This window comes from Natator depressus, chromosome 15, assembly GCF_965152275.1.
Source record: "Natator depressus isolate rNatDep1 chromosome 15, rNatDep2.hap1, whole genome shotgun sequence".
Taxonomy (NCBI): Eukaryota; Metazoa; Chordata; order Testudines; family Cheloniidae; genus Natator; species Natator depressus.
This window is the reverse complement of record NC_134248.1, coordinates 24,520,382-24,540,622: the sequence shown is the minus strand read 5'-3', so window position 1 is coordinate 24,540,622 and position 20,241 is coordinate 24,520,382. Positions and strand designations below refer to the sequence as shown.

Here is a 20,241-nt window from a genome sequence, read left to right as displayed (position 1 = left end):
CCCATTATCTCTGAAGAGTGAGAAGCTGGAAATTAAAACAGGATCTCCAATATGACAGAGGAAAGAACCACCACTAAGCCATCAAGCTGGCATATAAAACTTATAATAGAATGATCCATCTGATCTCGTTTTGCTTGCTTACAACCTGCATTAGAGCATTTGAGAGTCCAGGCAGGTTTCATTTATAAGTGGCTGAGTGAATTGGCTCATGTCATACCAGTTTATTAGCAGATATATTTTACTTTTTAGAATTATTAACATTTAATTGCTACTTACGCAGGAACACATCAGCACTGGTTTTAATTACTGCTTTCTATACCAAATCGCTAAACTTAACACTTATTATTTATTACTGTCTAGAAACAGTTAGTGAACCTAATGATGTGAACGAAGCTAATGAAATTCTGCCTGAATTGCTAGAGTGTGGCATTCTGAATGGTCACACGCTTTTGATGCTGAAGAATATTTTCTCACAGGTAAGTGTTACCATTTCTGTGTATGGACCCCTGAAGTTTTTGTTAGAATCTAATCCAGGGGTGGGCAAACTTTTTGGCCTGAGGGCCACATCGGGTTTCCAAAATTGTATGGAGGGCTGGTTAGGGGAGGCTGTGTCTCCCCAAACACCCACGTGTGGCCTGGCCCCTGCCTCCTATCCGACCCACTCCCCGCTTCTCGCCCCCTGACGGCTCCTCCGGGACTCCTGTCCCATTCAACCCACCCTGTTCCCTGACGGCTCCCCCCAGGACTCCTACCCCATCCACCACCCCCTGCTCCCTGTCCCCTGACCGCCCCCGGGCCCCCCGTCCCTGACTGCCCCCTGCTGCCCCATCCAACCCCTCCCTCTCATTCCTGACTTGCCCCCCAGAACCCCTGCCCCATCCAACCACCCTTTCTCCCTGTCCCCTGTCTGCCCCCGGAACCCCTGCCCTTGACTGCCTCCCGCCGCCTCCTCCAAGCCCTCCTCTCCTTCCTGACTGCCTCCCGCGACCCCTGCCCCATCCACCCCCCTGTTGCCTGCCCTCTGACCACCCCGTCCTCATCCATCCCCTGCCCTCTATCCAACCCTCCCGCTCCGTGCCCTCTTACCGCACTGCCTGGAGCACCGGTGGCTGGCGGTGGCTCTGTAACTGTGCTGCCTGGCCGCCCAGAGCATTGTGGCGCTGCACGTTGAGGCTGTGGGGGAGGGTGGACAACAGGGGAAGGGCCGGGGGCAAGCCTCCCGGGCCAGGAGCTCAGGGGCTGGGTAGGAGGGTCCCGCGGGCTGGATATGGCCTGCGGGCTGTAGTTTGCTCACCTCTGGTCTAATCCATTTAGTACCAGGTTGATATTGTCAGTACACAGTAAATACTAATAGTTGCTGAGCTAATCTGATTTACCCACTTAAAATTTATATATATTTAATTTGAATCCCCCCATGTGTTTAGGGAAGAGGGTGGAGAGAGCTGATATTTGATCTCATTGCATGTTCCAAGTGTGGGGGGAGTCTGGGAATGTAATAACACATGCCTTTATTTATACATGAGACTCAGGTGAGGTTGAAGGAAGCTTTCAGATTGGGTGTGAAGACAGAATAAAAGGATGACTGGGCTATTACCCCATAAGATTTTAGGAGAAAATCATGCTGATAAAGAGACGAAATGAATTATAGTTAGTCATGTGCAATAGAGCCAAAGGTTTGTTAAATGAATAGTTATGTAACCCTTCTGCCCGTCAGAGTTGGCAGCAACAAGGGCTGGGTTCAGTATCTAGGAGTTCCGTTTCAATAACACAATGCAAAACTGGCTCGAACCCCCACCCAGTGACCTGGGACAATTACATACCACCCCCCAGGCGCCTCTAAGAGGCAATACTTCCCCTCTTGCAAGCACAGAGTCTGAGTGTAGCAAAAGCCTTTTAATAAAGGAGGGAAACAATGCGGCATTATGTTGGGGAAACACCACAAACAGGATTCACAACACCAACCATGAGCAAAGGACACATCCCCAAGTAAGTCTGGCAGTGTCCTTTTCCCCTCAGGGTCTTAAGTCCAGCAACCCAATAGTCACCCTCCCACCCCCCAGTTTCTGTCCTTGGTCACTGCAGCCCCCCAGAGTTCAGAAGATCATCTGCAGAATTTACCTCCCAGCCTGCGTGGAAGTGGAGGGAGGTATGGGGGGCATCTTACATGCTCCACTGCAGAGGTCTCCATGGGGTTCTGCTGCAGTCTTCACCACCAGCCATGCCTCTCCGCCAGCTGCTCTGCTATCTGCTCCACTCTGCTCTCTATGCCTCTCCACTAGCTGTACTGCTGTCTGCTCCTCTCTGCCAGCCGCCCAGGTATCCGCTCTGCTCTCTGCAGTAGCCATCCTGCTGTCTGCTCACCAACTTGTCTTCAGGCCCCCCCTACTTAACACAGGTCGCAGCAACCTCAGCTCTTTAGTGACTTCAGCTCTCAGAAATTTTTAGCTGGTAGTAGGGGAAGCCTCACTAATGATGCACCATTAGCCCAAAGTAGGTCTAATACTTAGACCTAAGCATCAGTGATTTCAGCTTTGCAGCATGCAACAAGACTCCTAAGGAAGCCAAAATTAGGTCTTTTATTTACACCAGTAGTGTTTAGAACCCACACTACCAGATACCCATACCTATCCCCAACCTCTCTCAATACACTGGGTTTTTGAACCCATGTCCCTTGCCTAGCGAGTGCTACTTAGTTGAGGGCAAGTCCCTCCATCATAAAAAGCCAAGTACAGTTCTACTGTCCTTGATTCACATAACCAGGAAAACAGCTCTTTATTAATCCTGCCCCAATAACAGAGAGACTGGGGATCCCACAGCAGCCAAAGTGACCATTTGGGCAAGCAGTCCATCATGCTAGGCAAGGTGGGTGTGCCCATGCAAACGAGATCAGCCCCATGAAATCCTTTTCCACAGCTCACCACCAGATGTCAGGGCAGAGCTCATTCTGACTCTGCTTACAGTTAGAAATTTGACTGGATGTTGATCTTTCAAAATCATTAATAGTCTAATTTGTGGTACATGTCTGCATTTCAGGTTTTTTTGCCTGCTTTGTCCCATAATCAGCACAAGGCTGAGGAACCTGCCTTTCATCCAGACACCGAAAAGCCAGAGGCTGAAGACAGGCGTTTAGCTGAAGCTGAGTCTCTTGAAAAAAAGAAAGAGCAGTCTGTGGAATTTCACAGTTTTCACATAATAAGGAATGAGTTCTTAATGAACTTGCAGAAATTCCTAAGCCATATTCAAAGGACTATACAGCAGATTGAAGGCAAGTATCTCCCCCTGCCCCACACTTGATATTTACATTACATGACAGTAGAAAGAAATTCATTCAGGTTTGGCTTTGTTTCAAATAGTGATACTCAACCTGTAGTTGTAGAATTGCATGCAGCTCCTGGGGAGTCTCCAGATTTGATCAGAGGTCCTCTTCTGTGATTATAAGAGCATTACATACAGGTTTATACATGCAAGGGAGCATGGAGCAAATGGAACAGATCTGTAATAAATATCCTGCCAAGGAGCCAGGAATAGGAGTGGGAGAGATGCTAAACGCCCCTAACTGCCTTCCAGCAGTCATGTGGAGGGAGAATGAGGGAGGGGAACACAGGAATATAGGAATTGCATACTGGATCAGGCTTTTGGTCTCTCCAGTCCAGAATCATGTCTCTGACAATGGCCATCACCAGATGCTTTAGAGCAGAGGTGGGCAAACTACGGCCCGTGGGTCACATTCGGCCCGTGGGACCCTCCTGCCTGGCCCCTGAGCTCCTGGCCCGGGAGGCTCTCCCCTGGCCCCTCCCCTGCTGTCCCCCCTCCCCCGCAGCCTCAGTGTGTCGCACCGCCGGCGCAATGCTCTGGGCGGCTGGGCAGCGCAGTTACAGAACTGCGACCTGACCCAGTGCTCTGGGTGGCGCGGCTGTAGTGCCGCCAGCCACCATTGCTCCAGGCAGTGCGGTAAGGGGGCAGGGAGCAGGGGGTTGGATAGAGGGCAGGGGAGTTGGGGGTGGTGGGCAGGGGGCTGGGGTGTGGATAGGGGGGTGGGGCAGTCAGAGGGCAGGGAACTGGGGGTTGGATGGGGCAGGAGTTGCGGGGGGCAGTCAGGAAGGAGAAGAGGGATTGGATGGGGCGGCAGAGGGCAGTCAGGGTGGGTTTCCGGGGGGGTAAGAGGACAGGGAGCAGGGGTTGGTGGATGGGATAGGAGTCCCAAGGGGGCCGTGAGGGGACAGGGGGGGTTGGGGGGCAGGAGTCCTGGGGGAGCCATCAGGGGGCGAGAAGTGGTGGGGGGGGTCGGATAGGAGGCGGGGGCTGGGCCACGCCTGGCTGGTTGGGGAGACACAGCCTCCCCTAACTGGCCCTCCATACAATTTTGGAAACCCGATGTGACCCTCAGGCCAAAAAGTTTGCCCGCCCCTGCTTTAGAGGAAGGTGCAAGAACCCCAGAATAGGTAGATGTGGGATAATCTGCCTCAATGATGTCTCAGCCTAATTCCTAATAGTTAGAAATTGTCTTAAACCCTGAAATGTGAGAGGTGTGTGTGTGGGGGGGTTACACTTCCAAAAATCTTTGCATTCATTAAATGTTATAACTCTGGAGAGAGAGGAAACTTTTGGCCAAAATCACTGATAGAATGAGCAGAAGGTTTACTAGCTGTCCTCAGATAGATACTTAGATGGAAGGTTTGTGCTTTTTTCATTGTATTATTCAAATGGTGTTGATGAAGCATACAGTGGAAATAAAATGGCTAACTGAATCTAACTGCATTTTGTTCCAACAGGAGAGATTAAATTGGAGATGCCAACTATAAATCTAGATGCAGAAGTGAGTGAACTTGCCGCAGATCCAGAAGTGATTGAAACATTGGAGCACTGTGGAATGACCTGGCTAACATTAATATCCACAGCTGTTGAGGAACAACTCAGAAAGGTCCCACAGGTAACATTGCTAATAACTACTCAGCATGCCAAAACTGATCTCTCCATTACTGGTTTGTGCTCAGTGTTATTCTCTGTTTGATTGCCCAAAAGGGTGGGGTTTCCATCTGCTAACTAATATAAAGCAAAACAAAGGTAGTGGGGAACTGGGTGTCTTCTGGGTAATGGAGTATAAAGCAATTCACTTCCAAGTTGTCTGTGCAAACCCTGATGATTATTAGTTATGGAAAGTTGTTTTCGACTGATGGCTTGTCAGTGCTCTGTATAAAATGAGTGTGGTGGTCTCAGCCCAGCTGCCAACGATCAAGTGTCCACATCACAAAAATTATCACCACAATTGGCTTTAATGGCTATTTTTCGTGGCAATCTCTGCAGGGAGTCAAGGTACTAAATGGGTTTGGAGACTGACGTTTCCTTTCCTAGGGGTGGGATCATGGGGAAGGAGCAAGGTGTATTGGCAGGACAGTGTGTGGGAGCTTGCTGCAGCTGCCTGTTCTGAGGCTAGAGGAATTCAATGTTCTGGGCTGCCATCAGGTTCCTTTCACTAGAACTAATTTCACAGAGAATCATAGAAAAGAAGGGCAGGATGGGACCTCAAGAAGTCATCTAGTTCAGAACCCTGCGCTGAGGCAGGGCCAAGTAAACCTAGACCATCCCTGACAGATGTTTGTCTAACTTATTCTTTAAAATGTCCAATGATGGGGATTCCACAGCTTTCCTTGGAAGCCTATTCCAGTACTTACCTATCCTTATAGTTAGAAAGTTTTTTCTAATATCTAGCCTATATCTCCCTTGCTGAAGATTAAGTTGATAACTTCTTGTTCAGTGGACACGGAGAACAATTGATCAGAGTCCTCTTTATAACAATCCTTAGCATATTTGAAGACTGTTATCAGGTCTCCCCTCAGTCTTCTTTTCTCAAGACTAAAGTTGCCCATTTTTTTTCCATGTCTTCATAAGTCAGGTTTTCTAAACCTTTTAACATTTTTGTTGCTCTCCTGTGGACTCTCTCCAGTTTGTCCACATCACAATGCAAAGTAATGCACACTGGAAAACATAATCCCAACTATACATGTAAAACGATGCGGTCTAAATTAGCCGTTACCACTCAACCTCTACACCAACATTCCACACAAAGATGGACTACAAGCCATCAAGAACACTATCCCCGATAATGTCAGGGCTAACCTGGTGGCTGAACTTTGTGACTTTGTCCTTACCCATAACTATTTTACATTTGGGGACAATGTATACCTTCAGATCAGCGGCACTGCTATGGGTACCCGCATGGCCCCACAGTATGCCAACATTTTTATGGCTGACTTAGAACAACGCTTCCTCAGCTCGCGTCCCCTAACGCCCCTATTCTACTTGCGCTATATTGATGACATCTTCATCATCTGGACCCATGGAAAAGAAGCCCTTGAGGAATTCCACCATGATTTCAACAACAGGCCTAACAAAGAAAATAACAGAACGCCACTAGCCGTCACCTTCAGCCCCCAACTAAAACCCCTCCAACGCATTATTAAGGATCTACAACCGATCCTGAAGGATGACCCAACACGCTCACAAATCTTGGGAGACAGGCCAGTCCTTGCCTACAGACAGCCCCCAACCTGAAGCAAATACTCACCAGCAACCACATACCACACAACAGAACCACTAACCCAGGAACCTATCCTTGCAACAAAGCCCGTTGCCAACTGTGCCCACATATCTATTCAGGGGACACCATCAGAGGGCCTGATAACATCAGCCACACTATCAGAGGCTCGTTCACCTGCACATCCACCAATGTGATATATGCCATCATGTGCCAGCAATGCCCCTCTGCCATGTACATTGGTCAAACTGGACAGTCTCTACGTAAAAGAATAAATGGACACAAATCAGATATCAAGAATTATAACATTCATAAACCAGTCGGAGAACACTTCAATCTCTCTGGTCACGCGATTACAGACATGAAAGTTGTGATATTACAACAAAAAAACTTCAAATCCAGACTCCAGCGAGAAACTGTTGAATTGGAATTCATTTGCAAATTTGATACAATTAACTTAGGCTTGAATAGAGACTGGGAGTGGCTAAGTCATTATGCAAGGTAACCTATTTCCCCTTGTTTTTTCCTACCCCCCCTCCTCAGACGTTCTTGTTAAACCCTGGATTTGTGCTGGAAATGGCCCACCTTGATTATCACACACATTGTAAGGAGAGTGGTCACTTTAGATAAGCTATTACCAGCAGGAGAGTGGGTTTGTGTGTGTGGTGGGGGGGGGGGTGAGAAAACCTGGATTTGTGCTGGAAATGGCCCAACTTGATTATCATACACATTGTAAGGAGAGTGATCACTTTAGATAAGCTATTAGCAGCAGGAGAATGGGGTGGGAGGAGGTATTTTTTCATGCTTTGTGTGTATATAAAAAGATCTTCTACACTTCCCACAGTATGCATCCGATGAAGTGAGCTGTAGCTCACGAAAGCTTATGCTCAAATAAATTGGTTAGTCTTTAAGGTGCCACAAGTACTCCTTTTCTTTTCACTCAAGAAGGAGACCTTGGTGTCATTGTGGATAGTTCTCTGAAAACATCCACTCAATGTGCAGCGTCAGTCAAAAAAGCGAACAGAATGTTGGGAATCATTAAGAAAGGGATAGATAATAAGACAGAAAATATCATATTGCCTCTATATAAATCCATGGTATACCCACATATTGAATACTGTGTGCAGATGTGGTCACCCCATCTCAAAAAATTGGAATTGGAAAAGGTTCAGGAAAGGGCAACAAAAATTATTAGGGGTATGGAACGGCTGCCATAGGAGGAGAGATTAATAAGACTAGGACTTTTTTGCTTGGAAAAGAGATGATTAAGGGAGGATATGATAGAAGTCTATAAAATCATGACTGGTGTGGAGAAAGTAAATAAGGAAGTGTTATTTACTCCTTCTCATAACACAAGAACTAGGGGCCATCGAATGAAATTAATAGACAGCAGGTTTAAAACAAACAAAAATAAGTATTTTTTCATACAACGCACAGTCAACTTGTGGAACTCCTTACCAGAGGATGTTGTGAAGGCCAAGACTATAACGGGTTCAAAAAAGAACTAGATAAATTCATGGAGGATAGGTCCATCAATGGCTATTAGCCAGGATGGGCAGGGATGGTGTCCTTAGCCTCTGTTTGCCAGAAGCTGGGAATGGGTGACAGAGGATGGATTACTTGATGATTACCTGTTCTGTTCATTCCCTCTGGGGCACCTGGCATTGGCCACTATCGGAAGGCAGGATACTGGGCTAGATGGACCTTTGGTCTGACTGAATATGGCCGTTCTTATGTTCTTATGTATCTTCTTATCTTTCTTAAAGTGTGGTGCCCAAAACTGGACACACTACTCCAACGGAGGCCTCACCAGTGCTGGGTAGAGTAGGATAATTACCTTATATGCAGCACTCTTGCTAATACACTCCAGTATGATATTAGCTATTTCAATTTTCAGTATCATTTTCAATTTTCAATTTATTCAATTTGTGATCCACTATACCCCCCCCAGTACTATTGCCCAGCCTGTTAGTCCCCGATTTGTATTTGCCTTGAATAGAAACACTTTAGAAAAAAACTTTATCCTCATCTTCTGAATCTTCTGCAACATAAACTTGGATAATGGAGTGTACATTTTCAAAATCATCATTGTTAGCTGTCTCCCTATTAGTCAAATCAATGTGGTAAACATTACATAATATTAAAAACTGCAATGACATTTTGTTTAGCACTCATTTATCCCTGAAATCTTCATGACTATTCAAAAATTCTCACTATAAGGACCTGATTCTGCCAATAGTTACACACACAAGTAACTTTATGGAAGTGAGTAAGCCCATTACGGTCAACCTGACTATGCATATCTACACAGTTATTCATATGCATAAGTGTTTGCAGAACTGGGGCCTAAAGCCCCAATCCTGCAATTAATTCCATATGGCAGACCCCACTGCCTATGTGAAGCCCCATTGACTTCAGGGGTCTGCTTGTGTGGGGCTTATCTCACGATTGGAGCCTAAATTTGCAAATATTTCTTCCTCTAGGAAGTGCTCAGTGTTTCAGAAATATCTTATGACCATATTATGCAGGTGTAGCCATATAAATATCTTTATTGATGCAGCCTTGTTTAGTGCACTGAACAAGTTGCAAATACAACCTTAAGAAAAGTCAGCATGGTTATAATTTCCCCCCGTCATAAAGAGAATTCTAATGCCTTTTCTTGTTTCCTCTCATCCTCAGGGTAATGGCCCACTAGCAGAAATTGACCTGTGGCGTGAAAGAAATGCTACTTTAAGTGCTCTCACTGAACAGATAAAGCTCCCATTAGTGAAAAAAATCTTAGCAATACTAAAGGAAGCTGAATCTGGATTTCTTGAAAATTTGCAGATAGTCATAAGTGATCTTAGCAGGCACCATGTGGAAGCTGTAGATAATGTTAGGTTTCTTTCAACTCTGGAGCGCCATTTGAAGGTATGTTTATCTAATGATACTTTGGGAAGATTTGTCAGTGTTTAATTCAGTCATGTCTTTCTTTTGATATAACCCTAGCTGTTCTTTTTTATTTTTCTATCATTCTTTTATCAATAATAAAAATACACTGTGATTTGCTTAAATAGTAAAAAAGAAGAAAATGCTCGTTTAGCTTCTCTTCCTAGGTAAAGAGTTGTTTGGATGGCAGTGATCAATAGAAAGGAGAGCGTATTCTTTCTCATAGATAAGTGGTTTGTAACCTTTTTAGGCAACTGTACAAGTTTACTGAATTAATGCCTGATTCAACTCTTATTGACAATGGGAGTTGGATCAGGGTCCTAAGATCTTGGCTGCTTTATCTACTGCATGCCAACTCTCATTCACTTCTGTGCCCACTAGACCTTGATGGAATGTGGGGTGCTTCAAACCCCAGTTTTGGAACCGACTTTACTGGGAGTTGTATTTGCGAATAGTAACTGAAAGTAGAATTAGGTCTGAGATTTTAGTCACTTACATAGGAAGTGCTCACTATTATGCAACAGCCTTGGGGGAGTCACTTAACAAGGGTAATAAAATGAGTGAATAAACAAAACCAAAGATTTGTCGTTACTCCATTTTTGGGCCAGTTTCTGATGCTGAATGCACTCATGAGTCTCCCGTGCACTCATGAGTCTCCTGTTAAAGGAGATAGGACTCATTCAAGCATTCAGAGGTAGACTTGGGCAATAAGTACTGGCAGTCTTTAATAGAAACTAGAATTTTAATGAGACAACAAATTGCCAAAACCTGAATATTCACATCTGTAGGCCCAGTCCTGCAAACACTTAGGCACATTAGTAACTTTAAAGTTACTGACATGTAGGTTTGCTAGATTTGGCCATGTTTGTTAGTCTCATAAATTGTCTTGAGCCCAAGTATTTAGTTAATAGAATAGGTATCTGTTTTTTCATGGCAATCTTGTTCACAATATTTATCCTCTATTTAAAAGAATTTAACTCATGGCACTGGATTTAATATTGTCTTGGATACAATTCCTTCAATGATGAACGCACTGAGAATGGTGTGGATTATCTCACGGCATTACAACAAGGATGAGCGGATGATACCCCTCATGGAAAGAATTGCATGGGAAATTACAGCAAGGGTCTGCAAAGTTGTGGACTTACGGACTTTGTTTAAGTAAGCAGTAGATTCTTATTTAACTAGGTCATAACTATTAGTAGCTTTGAGTATCTTGCAGTATGATAGGTGCCAATCTTACCAAGTGTGTTTTACTTATTTTCAGAAGCTTTCGTTAGCAAATTTAAAGGCAAATTTGAGAAGTTCACTGTATACACTGTCATATATTATTGAAGCAGCTTTAAAGATGGGAGTTCTGGTTCCCTTTTGACATGGGCTGGTATAAATTAGTAGTAACTCTATTGAAATCAATGGAATTCTAGTGGTACAAATATGATGTAAGTGCTATCAGAATCAGCCCTGAAATCTTTCTTCCTTTTGAAGTTTTCAAAAACCAAAGTCATAAAATGTTCTTGAGGGCGAGACAGTATTGTGAAATTTTAAGTTTTAGCTAGATTTCATTAAAATAGAAGACTTTATTGAACCAAGATATTCTAGCTCAATGAAAGCGTAATTTCATATTAAACCTTTAAGGGTTCTTGTCAGTCTTCTAATGGCTTTGTTTTGTTTAATAGAGAAGATAGAAGCATTGCAAAAACTAAATTGTTGGAAGCCAAAGGCACCCTTGAAATGTGGAAAAAATCCTATTTTGATATTCGTGCCCAAATTGAAGCCTCGGGAAGAGATCAACGATGGGAATTTGACCGAAAGCGTCTATTTGAAAAAACAGATTATATGGCTTCAATCTGTCAAGATCTGTATGATATTGTGCAGGTAGTAATGTGTGTGGTTTTAAATAGAAGGATTGTCTATCTAGATTCCCCAGCTGTGAGAGATTGTTTTGCATTGTATTGTATTTTCTGAATTGAATGAAATGTTAGTAACCTTTAAGAAATTTGCTAATGGGCTCACCTAGCAGATTCTTCGTAATACTGTTGTAGTAGAAATGTATATCTCTTGTCTCCCAGGTTGTTGGACTCTACGCACTTTTTCTAATATACATAAGGCTTCAAAGGAGGGAAGGCAGATGGTTTCTGCCTGCTTGAGCACTTATTATCTGATCTTGGAATACTATTGGCCTTGGCCTCAGTGTGGGCCAAGTAAGTTGGAGGAAAAGGAAAAGGATCAAACTGGAGAAGGAAGTTCAAAAGGGATAAAATTATAGGGGTGTAATAATTATTGACCCAAGTCTTCAATGGGATCCATGCGGGTAGATTCTGATGCCTGCAGAGTCTCATTTGTTTCTGTAGGACAGTGTGAGCATAAGGCTCTGCTCACCAGTACCCCATTATGGAATGGGTTCCTATATCTGAGTCAACCTCTGCAGGACCAGAAATGGATGCTGACTTTAATCCAAACTGGGCTCTTTATTTGGAGATGGATAATGTGATTCATCACCAAATTTACTCATTATTATATTATCATTAAAATAATTTAAATATTTTAAGAGGTCTTGTATTTTAAATGTGTACTTTTAACATGAAGAATAAATGTAATGTTTTAAAAACAAATTCAGAGACATAGATAGAGGAACAGTTATCCAAAACTACAACCAAATCTTGCAGAGATTTATGCTTGTGCTTAACTTGAGACAATGGACAGTGGGACCACTTGTTTGATGTCAGTGGGACTACTTATGTGTGTGTGTAGTTAAGTACATGCTTAAGTCTTCTCAGGATCAGGGCCCTAGTCCAGAAAAGATATATTGTAATAGGTTTATGTTATTGCTAACTCTATACATATTTAAAACAATCAAATATTTTTATATATTAGTCATTTTTAGGATTTAGTAGCTTATCAGAATTATATTAAATACCAGTAAACATACTTCGTTTTGGGGAAAAATAATCCCTAAAACTGTGGGAGTTTTCCATGTACAGTCTTTTAGAAAATTTGACACACATAGGAAAGGTCAGTATGTCAAATGCAAGATAATTGATCAGAATTATGGAAATTCGTGTTTGATGCCATTGACATAATAAATATAAATGTTTGTGGATAAGTGAGTTTTTGATCAGAAAGTGAGGGTAAGAGAAAGGATATAAACTTTGTAGTAACTATCAATATATTCCTACCAGCAGGAATTGGAATTTTGTCTGAATAAGAACTGTGATATTGGGCACCTAGATTTTTATATGGAATTGTACAGTCTTTTGTGGGAATATACAAAATGTATGTCAGTGTAAGGATTATTTATTTCCTCTGTAAAAGTTATTTATTAAAGGAAAGAATAACCAAAAATATTGTTGTGGCAGAAAGCTAGTTAGAAATAATTCCTTCTTGTCTGTTTGTCTGTACAAACAGGTTATTGAAGAGTTCTACAATATATTTGGTCCTGAACTGAAAGCTGTCACTGGAGATCCAAAGCGCATTGATGACGTATTGCGAAGGGTTGATGGGCTGATTAGTCCTATGGAAGTGCTGACTTTTGACCCTTTTAGTATCAAATGTGCCTCTCAGTGGAAATTTATTATGGAAGATTTTAAATCAGAAGTGCTGGTAGGTAGCAGATCCTGTGCTGGTTATTTCTATAACACTGTCCATCTTCCTTTGAGAATTTAAAAATTTAAACTTAAAATAAATGCAAGCCTGAAAAGTAATAAATAAATAAATAATAAAATAAAAATTAGATAAACATTGCCAAACATTTTAATTTGAAGTTTTGGGAGGAAGCCAAAGGTTATTTTTGTTTGTTTGTTTTACACTTTGCATGTGAACGTAGAGCTGGCGAAAGGTGCTGGTTCATTCATAGCCCTGGAGTCTGAAGCTCTTTTTTTATTGTGCAGTGGTAGAGTTTGCCTTCCTGACACTCACCTGCTAACATGCCTCTCCTGTGATCTCAATGGGAGTTAAGGCTCACACTCCTGGACTCCTTCAGTCCCTCACCTCTCTGCTGAGAAGGCCAGCAATGGTACCAGTTGGGATGGTGCTTATTGTGAGGTAGACTCTTGCCCTGTAGGTATTGGGTTGAGATCCAGCGCACTCATTTCCCTTAGGCCATTGAACAGGCATCAGTTGTTTTAAAAAAAAAATCAAATAAAGAGAAGCAAAATTATACTTTGTTAGCACAACGTTACATGTTTTACACCTAGGCCACTCTCTCTTCCTCCCTTTGTCTCTGCAAGGTTAATCCATAAGCAGTTTTGTTTCTTGACTTGCTGTCTTTTTCTTTGTCTAGGTTATAGAAAGAGAGGCCAAGAACTTTATCGATGAGTCCTTTAAGACCCTTCGATCAGCAGAGGCTGCTTTTGACATGCTCTTAAACTTTAAACACATCCGCTCTCGGGATGCCATCAATAGACAGATGATGATGAAATTTAATGATATTTTGGCACAGTATTGTAAAGAGGTATTTCACTTAAGAATTTCTTAAGAAACACATAAAATTCTCTACCAAGTAGAAGTATCCCTTCTTGAACAATAAATCTATGTATCTGTCTAGGGACTTATACGGCACCTGTCACCATAGTGTTTGAGAGTCTCCCAAGTATTTAGAAATAACCATAACAATCTCTCTCTTTTCTTCGCAGCCTGAAGGAGAAATAGCATGATTAGTATGTAGATATTTGTGTATGTGGTTGTCTGTGTCAGGATACTTATTGTGGGTCAAAGGGAGACAAGGTTTGCCTTTAGTACTGTATGCAGTGGGGCCTGTGGTCATTTTTATTTCTTGTGGGCATAAGTTCTACAGCAGATTCTCAAACTGTGGTCCGTGGACCACCAGTGGTCCGCAAGCTCCATTCAGGTGGTCCACGGTGGCCGCACATGAGAGAATGAAGGGCCATCCACCTAATTAGTGAAGCCGCACAGGCGTGGCTCCACTGATTAGGTGCCTGGACCCTGGAGAAGACGCACATGTAAGGTGAGGTGATGGCCTTGCAGGGAACAGGGGGTAGCTAGGAGGGGGCAGAGGGGTGAAAAGAGGGGGTGGGGGGAATTTTGGACATGCAGGGTTGCAGCGGCCAGAGAAAGAGGCAACTTTCCCGAGCTCCAGGGCTGTGGCTGCCGGGGAGAGACCCCCCCTCCTTCCCAGCCTCGGCTCGGGGACTGCCGTGGTGGGGGAGAGAGGGAGAGACCCCCCTCTTTCCCAGCCCCAGCTCAGAGGCTGTCGTGGCTGGAGAGAGAGGGCACATCCATCGCATTAGAAAGGTAAGACTACTGATATTAAAATATGAGTTGTGTGCTTTTATTTGTAGAACAAAAAATATTTATTATTAAGGTTTTTTTATATAGTGCTTTTATCCAAAGTACTTTACAATAGTTAGCTAACGTACAAACAACATTTGGAAAGATCATGAAGTGGTCCGCCGAGACCCTTAGCAATTTTAAAGTGGTCCATGAAAAAAAAGTTTGAGAACCACTGTTCTACAGTGAAAATTATGTCTCCTACACTCCTGTGAAAATTATGTCTCCTACACTCATGAGCCTCCTTGTGCTTGGTGATAGTTCGATAGGAACGTATCAGTTGTGGGAGATCAGGGCAATAAAGGGAGCAGTGGTGGGGAGGGATAGCTCAGTGGTTTGAGCATTGGCCTGCTAAACCCAGGCTTGTGAGTTCAATCCTTGAGGGGTCCATTTAGGGATCTGGGGCAAAAATTGGAGATTGGTGCTGCTTTGAGCAGGGGGTTAGACTAGATGACCTCCCGTGGTCCCTTCCAACTCTGATATTCTATGATTTCTAAGGTAGTCCAGGCCAGTCCCATGGAGAGCTTTGAATATCAGAGTAACTCCATTCTATAATCTTTGGGGAGCCATTGCTGAGGGGAGGGCATCAGGGTAATGCCTTCAGAGTGAACTGTGTTGCTAAACAGAGAGGCTGCTGCATTTTGTCCAGTTGAAGTTTTTTCAGGGCATATGCCTTCACTCCAAGAGTATAAATTAGTGGAGGATACATTTAAAGAACTATGAAAGGTACTCTTTATCAGGTCTAAGAGATTTCTCCTGGGAAAAACAACCTCAGTTTACTACTTACTGATACTTTAGATGTTTTTCTTCCCCTGCTTCTGTGGCACCTAATAAAGCATTTGATCTTGAGAGGTCCTGTGTAACTGCAACCCCCATTGAAATCAGTAGGAACTGCAGAACTGCAGGTGATCAGCACCTTTCTGGATCAGGTTCCATCTCCCCAAATCCTGCCATTTATAAACTCCTTCTAGGGTCAAAATCCCAGCATCAAATGCTCTCCCAATAGGGTCATTTTCCTATAGTATTCGGTTTTAGGAATTGGTTCTGCCACCACTCCATGAGGCATTCTCAGTGATTTTGAGGGGAATTTCACACATGGACCAGTTGCACAATAGTATCCTTAATGTCAGATCCTGCAGTTGTAGACAAATATCTGTGTAGCATATTCATCTTGGCCATTCATCCTGCCTGAGACTTCCTACCATCTCCTTGCCAGCAGTAATATGCACAATAAAACTCATGCCTGCCATTGTGTGCTGATGGTGGCAGAATATGTGCTTGCCAGCTCATGGACTCCCTCTTTGACCAGATAGCACGCCATATTTTATTAGGCAGCTGTAGCTGCCATGATAAGATCATGGCTCTCCTCATGCATTATGTGCACACAACACTACTGCACATGTAATTCCACCTTATCACAGGTGGGGGCTGTTTCATAGCACCTCCTGTGGGGTCAAGTGTGGTACTGCCAGTGCTCTCTGCCTTAGTCCACAAGTCGTGGCCACCTGCCTGGAGCAGAGCGGCCCATGCTGAAAGCTTGGTGTCAGTCTCTAAACAGTTAGCCATAGTCTGAATTTGTTATCTTTGTTTATCTGTTCCCTTAAATAAACGAACCTCAAAGGCAAGTGGTAAGTTGCAGTGCTTGAAGGCAAGGCCCTGACCTCGCCCGTTAGGTTCTGAGCTGGCACTGAGGCGCACCTCCTCTATACCCGTCTTGCCTAGCACTCTCTCTCAGTAGAAGCCTGCAAGCCTTCTTACCTGGTTTGCTGGCTCCCAATTGGTCAGTGTCTCCTTAGGGCCCTTCTAGTCCTTTGGCGGGTTGAGTCTTATTGGTAGCCTGGCTTAAGTGGGTTTTCCTTGAGAAGAGGGGTGTCAGGGCGCTGGTGCCTCTCGCAGGGGCAGAGAAGGCCTGATAGATCCTGTCGCACACCTTTTTCCACCTTCCAGGTGAAGTCAGGATTGATCCCTTGGTATTGAAAGCTTGTTTTTCTTTTTGTATGAATAATATTAGGATGACCATTTGAGGTTGCTTATATGATTGAAACCAAAATATGACCACATGTATGTATGGGTGTGCATGTGTGTGTAATATATGATAAATAATATAATAATATAAAGTTATATCCTTTTAATAAAAAAATGCAAGAACATCAGAAGGACATTATGTTTAAAATGAAGTGCCATCTGACTGGGAATATCAAAAGTGAAATGAGCACCTATTGGTGAAAATGCAGAAGGGCAAATAATTCTAATTAGCTTAATCCAAAATAAAGATGCCATGGAAGTTTTTAACAAACTGTTAGTGTTCTGCTGCTGGAATTAGCTATTGATCCTTGTAATATGTGCTAGCATGTGCTAGAGATAGTGGAGATGAAAGGTGATGTTTCTGATAACTCTATATTGTTTTGATTCTTTTATAGATTGAGATAGTTAATAATATCTTCATCCAAAACCTCAGTAATCCACCTCTGTACAAGAATCATCCTCCAATGGCTGGAGCAATATATTGGTCACGATCCCTTTTTCATCGTATCAAACACACTATTATTCGGTTTCAAGAAGTAGAGGAGTTGCTGGCTAGTGAGCGTGGCAAGGAGGTATGTTGGTTTCATTGGTATTTAATAAAGAAAGTAGTACTTTGCACTTCAATAGCACTGTTCATCCAAATATATACAAGTGCTTTACATGCATTAATTAAGATTCATGGCATGTTTGTCTACATAAGTATTGTGATACAAAACATATTACAAATGGGGAAACTGAGGCACGGATTGATTGTGACATCTCTGGGTGTGTCTCAAAGAGGCAGTAGCAGAGTTGGCAATGGACCTTAGGAGTCTACAATCTCAACCCCCTGCATTAACCACTAGACTATACTTGCTCCCTTATTTAATAAAAACAAATATTAAAAACTATTTTAAGTAGCCCTGTTCAGACAAGAAAATGTTGGCTCTGTCTCTATTATAGAGTAAGATGAATGGAACTGAATTCTTTCTTACAGGTAAAACAAAAGTATCTGGAAGTGGCTAAGAGAATGAAAGAATATGAAGATCTGAAATATGATCATTGGAGGGACTGGACTGAACAGATGCTCCCAGTACTATTGAAAAAAACCCTGCTTGCTAAAGTCCATCCTTCTGGGACCATAGTCCAAGCTAATTTGGAGCCCTCCGATCAGGTGAGGGGAGGAAGGGTCAGGTGTCAATCTTCTGCTTATTCACTGATTTGTAGCCAAGTTACTGATCAGGTGAGATTTTCTCAGAGTGGTTTCTTAAAGAGAGGAACTGAGTTGTTTGTGGGAAATGTCGATACTTCTGAATTCAGAATTATTTGGGGATCTGACATGGGCTGTCATATTTGTCACAATTGTTGAATGACCTGGCAGAAGCATAAATTATAATGTGCTTTGTGCCACCATTCCTGGCAGTTCTATGTAGGACATGCCAGTACTTTGTCTTAATATCTCTGTTTTGCTCTGAGCACATTATTCAGGTGCTGTAAAAAATAGTAAGTATTTTCCAACAGCCCCATCTTTACTATATAGAGATTTGTGCTATGCTCACTGCAGGATACTCCACTTAAAAGGGCAACTTGATTCCCATGTACTTCTGGGTGCAATCCAAAAAAATCATGAAATTAACATGAGTTTGCTGCCATCACATTGTTCACTCTGCTTGTGTGTTATGTGTCTTCCCCCACCCCGTGTCTGCCTTGTCTATTTAGGTTGTAAACTCCTTGGGACTAATACACTGGGTTTTCCATTATGGATCGTTGGGACAGCGTATGGGGGGAGTATTTGTTCTATCTCTTATGGTCCATTTTAAATTAAGAGATAGTTGCATTTAATTCATGAAAAGAAAGTGCTGAGTGTGGCAGCCAGTCTGAAACGCATTTCCACAGCTAGCCCTGAATACCAAGCCTGCTGTGCTATATGACACAATTGAATCAGTCTGTTTGCCTTGAAAATGCCCCTTGAAGGTAATCGTTTCTTTGATTTTTAGCTGTCTGACATGTCCTCTCCCTCCTTCATGCTGCTGTTTCTCTTCTGTGCTGTAGAGCCTGCATTCTGAAGAGGTTGACACCGGGGAGAAGTGGAGCCATTTCGCAGTCAATTTTTCTCCCAGCCTCCAAGAGGTTATCAATGAAACAAAATACATGGAGCAGCTGGGATTTCCAGTACCTGAAATAGCAAGGAACGTGGCCCTGCAGGAGGACAAATTTCTTAGGTAAGGATATAAAATTTGAACATGCTCTATGTTCTGACTGAACTTAATGGTAATACTCCTATTGACTTCACCCAGAACAGGAATGGGCCCTTTGTCATCAAATTTTAAAAACACGAGACCCTGTAGTCATTGTTATGTTTTCTTGGAACTTTGCACAAATAATCTTTCCTCTGGTGCTGTCTGCTTTCTGAATTATGTATGATGAAATCAAGCAAACAAAACACATGGTAATCCCCCAAGAAAAATATGAAGTAAAGAAAAACATATACTATACTGCTATACATTGTAACATTCCTCAGCCACTAGGAGACCTCAGTTTAATGCCTGACTCTGCCACCAACTTCCTGTGTGACCTTGGGCAAGTCACCTAGGGCAGATTTTCAAAGGTATTAAGGCACTAATGATGCAGATAGGTGCCTACTGGGATTCTCAAAAGCCCCTGACACCCATTGATTTCACTCATATGCTTTGAGTTGAGCATGTTTTAAATGCTTTTTCTGGATTGGCACTATAGGAGCCAACCCAATGCCTGTTGAAATCAGTGGAGTCTTTCCATTGACTTCATAGAATCATAGAACTAGAAGGGACCTTGAGAGGTCATCTAGTTCAGTCCCCTGTACTCAAGGCAGGACTAAGTATTAACTAGACCATCCCTGACAGGTGTTTGTCCAACCTGCTCTTAAAAATCCCCAATGATGGAGATTCCATAATCTCCCTAGGCAATTTATTCCAGTGCTTAACCACTCTGACAGTTAGGAATTTTTTCCTAATGTCCAACCTAAACTGCCCTTGCTACAATTTAAGCCCATTGCTTCTTGTCCAGAGGTTAAGAAGAACAATTTTTCTCCCTCCTCCTTGTAATAAACTTTTATGTACTTGAAACCTGTTATCATGTCCCCTCTCAGTCTTGTCTTCTCCAGACTAAACATACCCAATTTTTTCAATCTTCCTTCATAGGTCATGTTTTCTAGACCTTTAATAATTTTTGTTGCTCTTCTGTGGACTTTCTCCAATTTGTCCACATCTTTCCTGAAATGTGGCACCCAGAACTGGACACAATACTCCAGTTGAGGCCTAATCAGCACAGAGTAGCACAGAAGAATTACTTCTCATGTCTTGCTTACAATACTCCTGCTAATACATCCCAGAATTATATTTGCTTTTTTTGCAACAGCATTACACTGTTGACTCATATTTAGTTTGTGATCCACTATGACCCCCAGATCCCTTTCCACAATACTCGTTCCTAGGCAGTCACTTCCCATT

At 42.9% G+C, this 20,241-nt stretch overlaps 1 protein-coding gene across 1 annotated transcript in view; it reads left to right on the top strand.

Annotated features, from left to right (window-relative positions):
- Positions 1-20,241, top strand: part of DNAH10 (dynein axonemal heavy chain 10) — a 101,045-nt gene that overhangs the window by 8,955 nt on the left and 71,849 nt on the right. Inside the window, exons 5-15 of the mRNA XM_074973276.1 lie at positions 361-476; positions 3,034-3,265; positions 4,773-4,930; positions 9,215-9,445; positions 10,434-10,624; positions 11,140-11,338; positions 12,869-13,063; positions 13,743-13,913; positions 17,170-17,346; positions 17,751-17,927; positions 18,806-18,975. Coding sequence (XP_074829377.1) covers positions 361-476; positions 3,034-3,265; positions 4,773-4,930; positions 9,215-9,445; positions 10,434-10,624; positions 11,140-11,338; positions 12,869-13,063; positions 13,743-13,913; positions 17,170-17,346; positions 17,751-17,927; positions 18,806-18,975 — 2,017 coding nt within the window. The remainder of the gene's footprint in view (positions 1-360; positions 477-3,033; positions 3,266-4,772; positions 4,931-9,214; positions 9,446-10,433; positions 10,625-11,139; positions 11,339-12,868; positions 13,064-13,742; positions 13,914-17,169; positions 17,347-17,750; positions 17,928-18,805; positions 18,976-20,241) is intronic.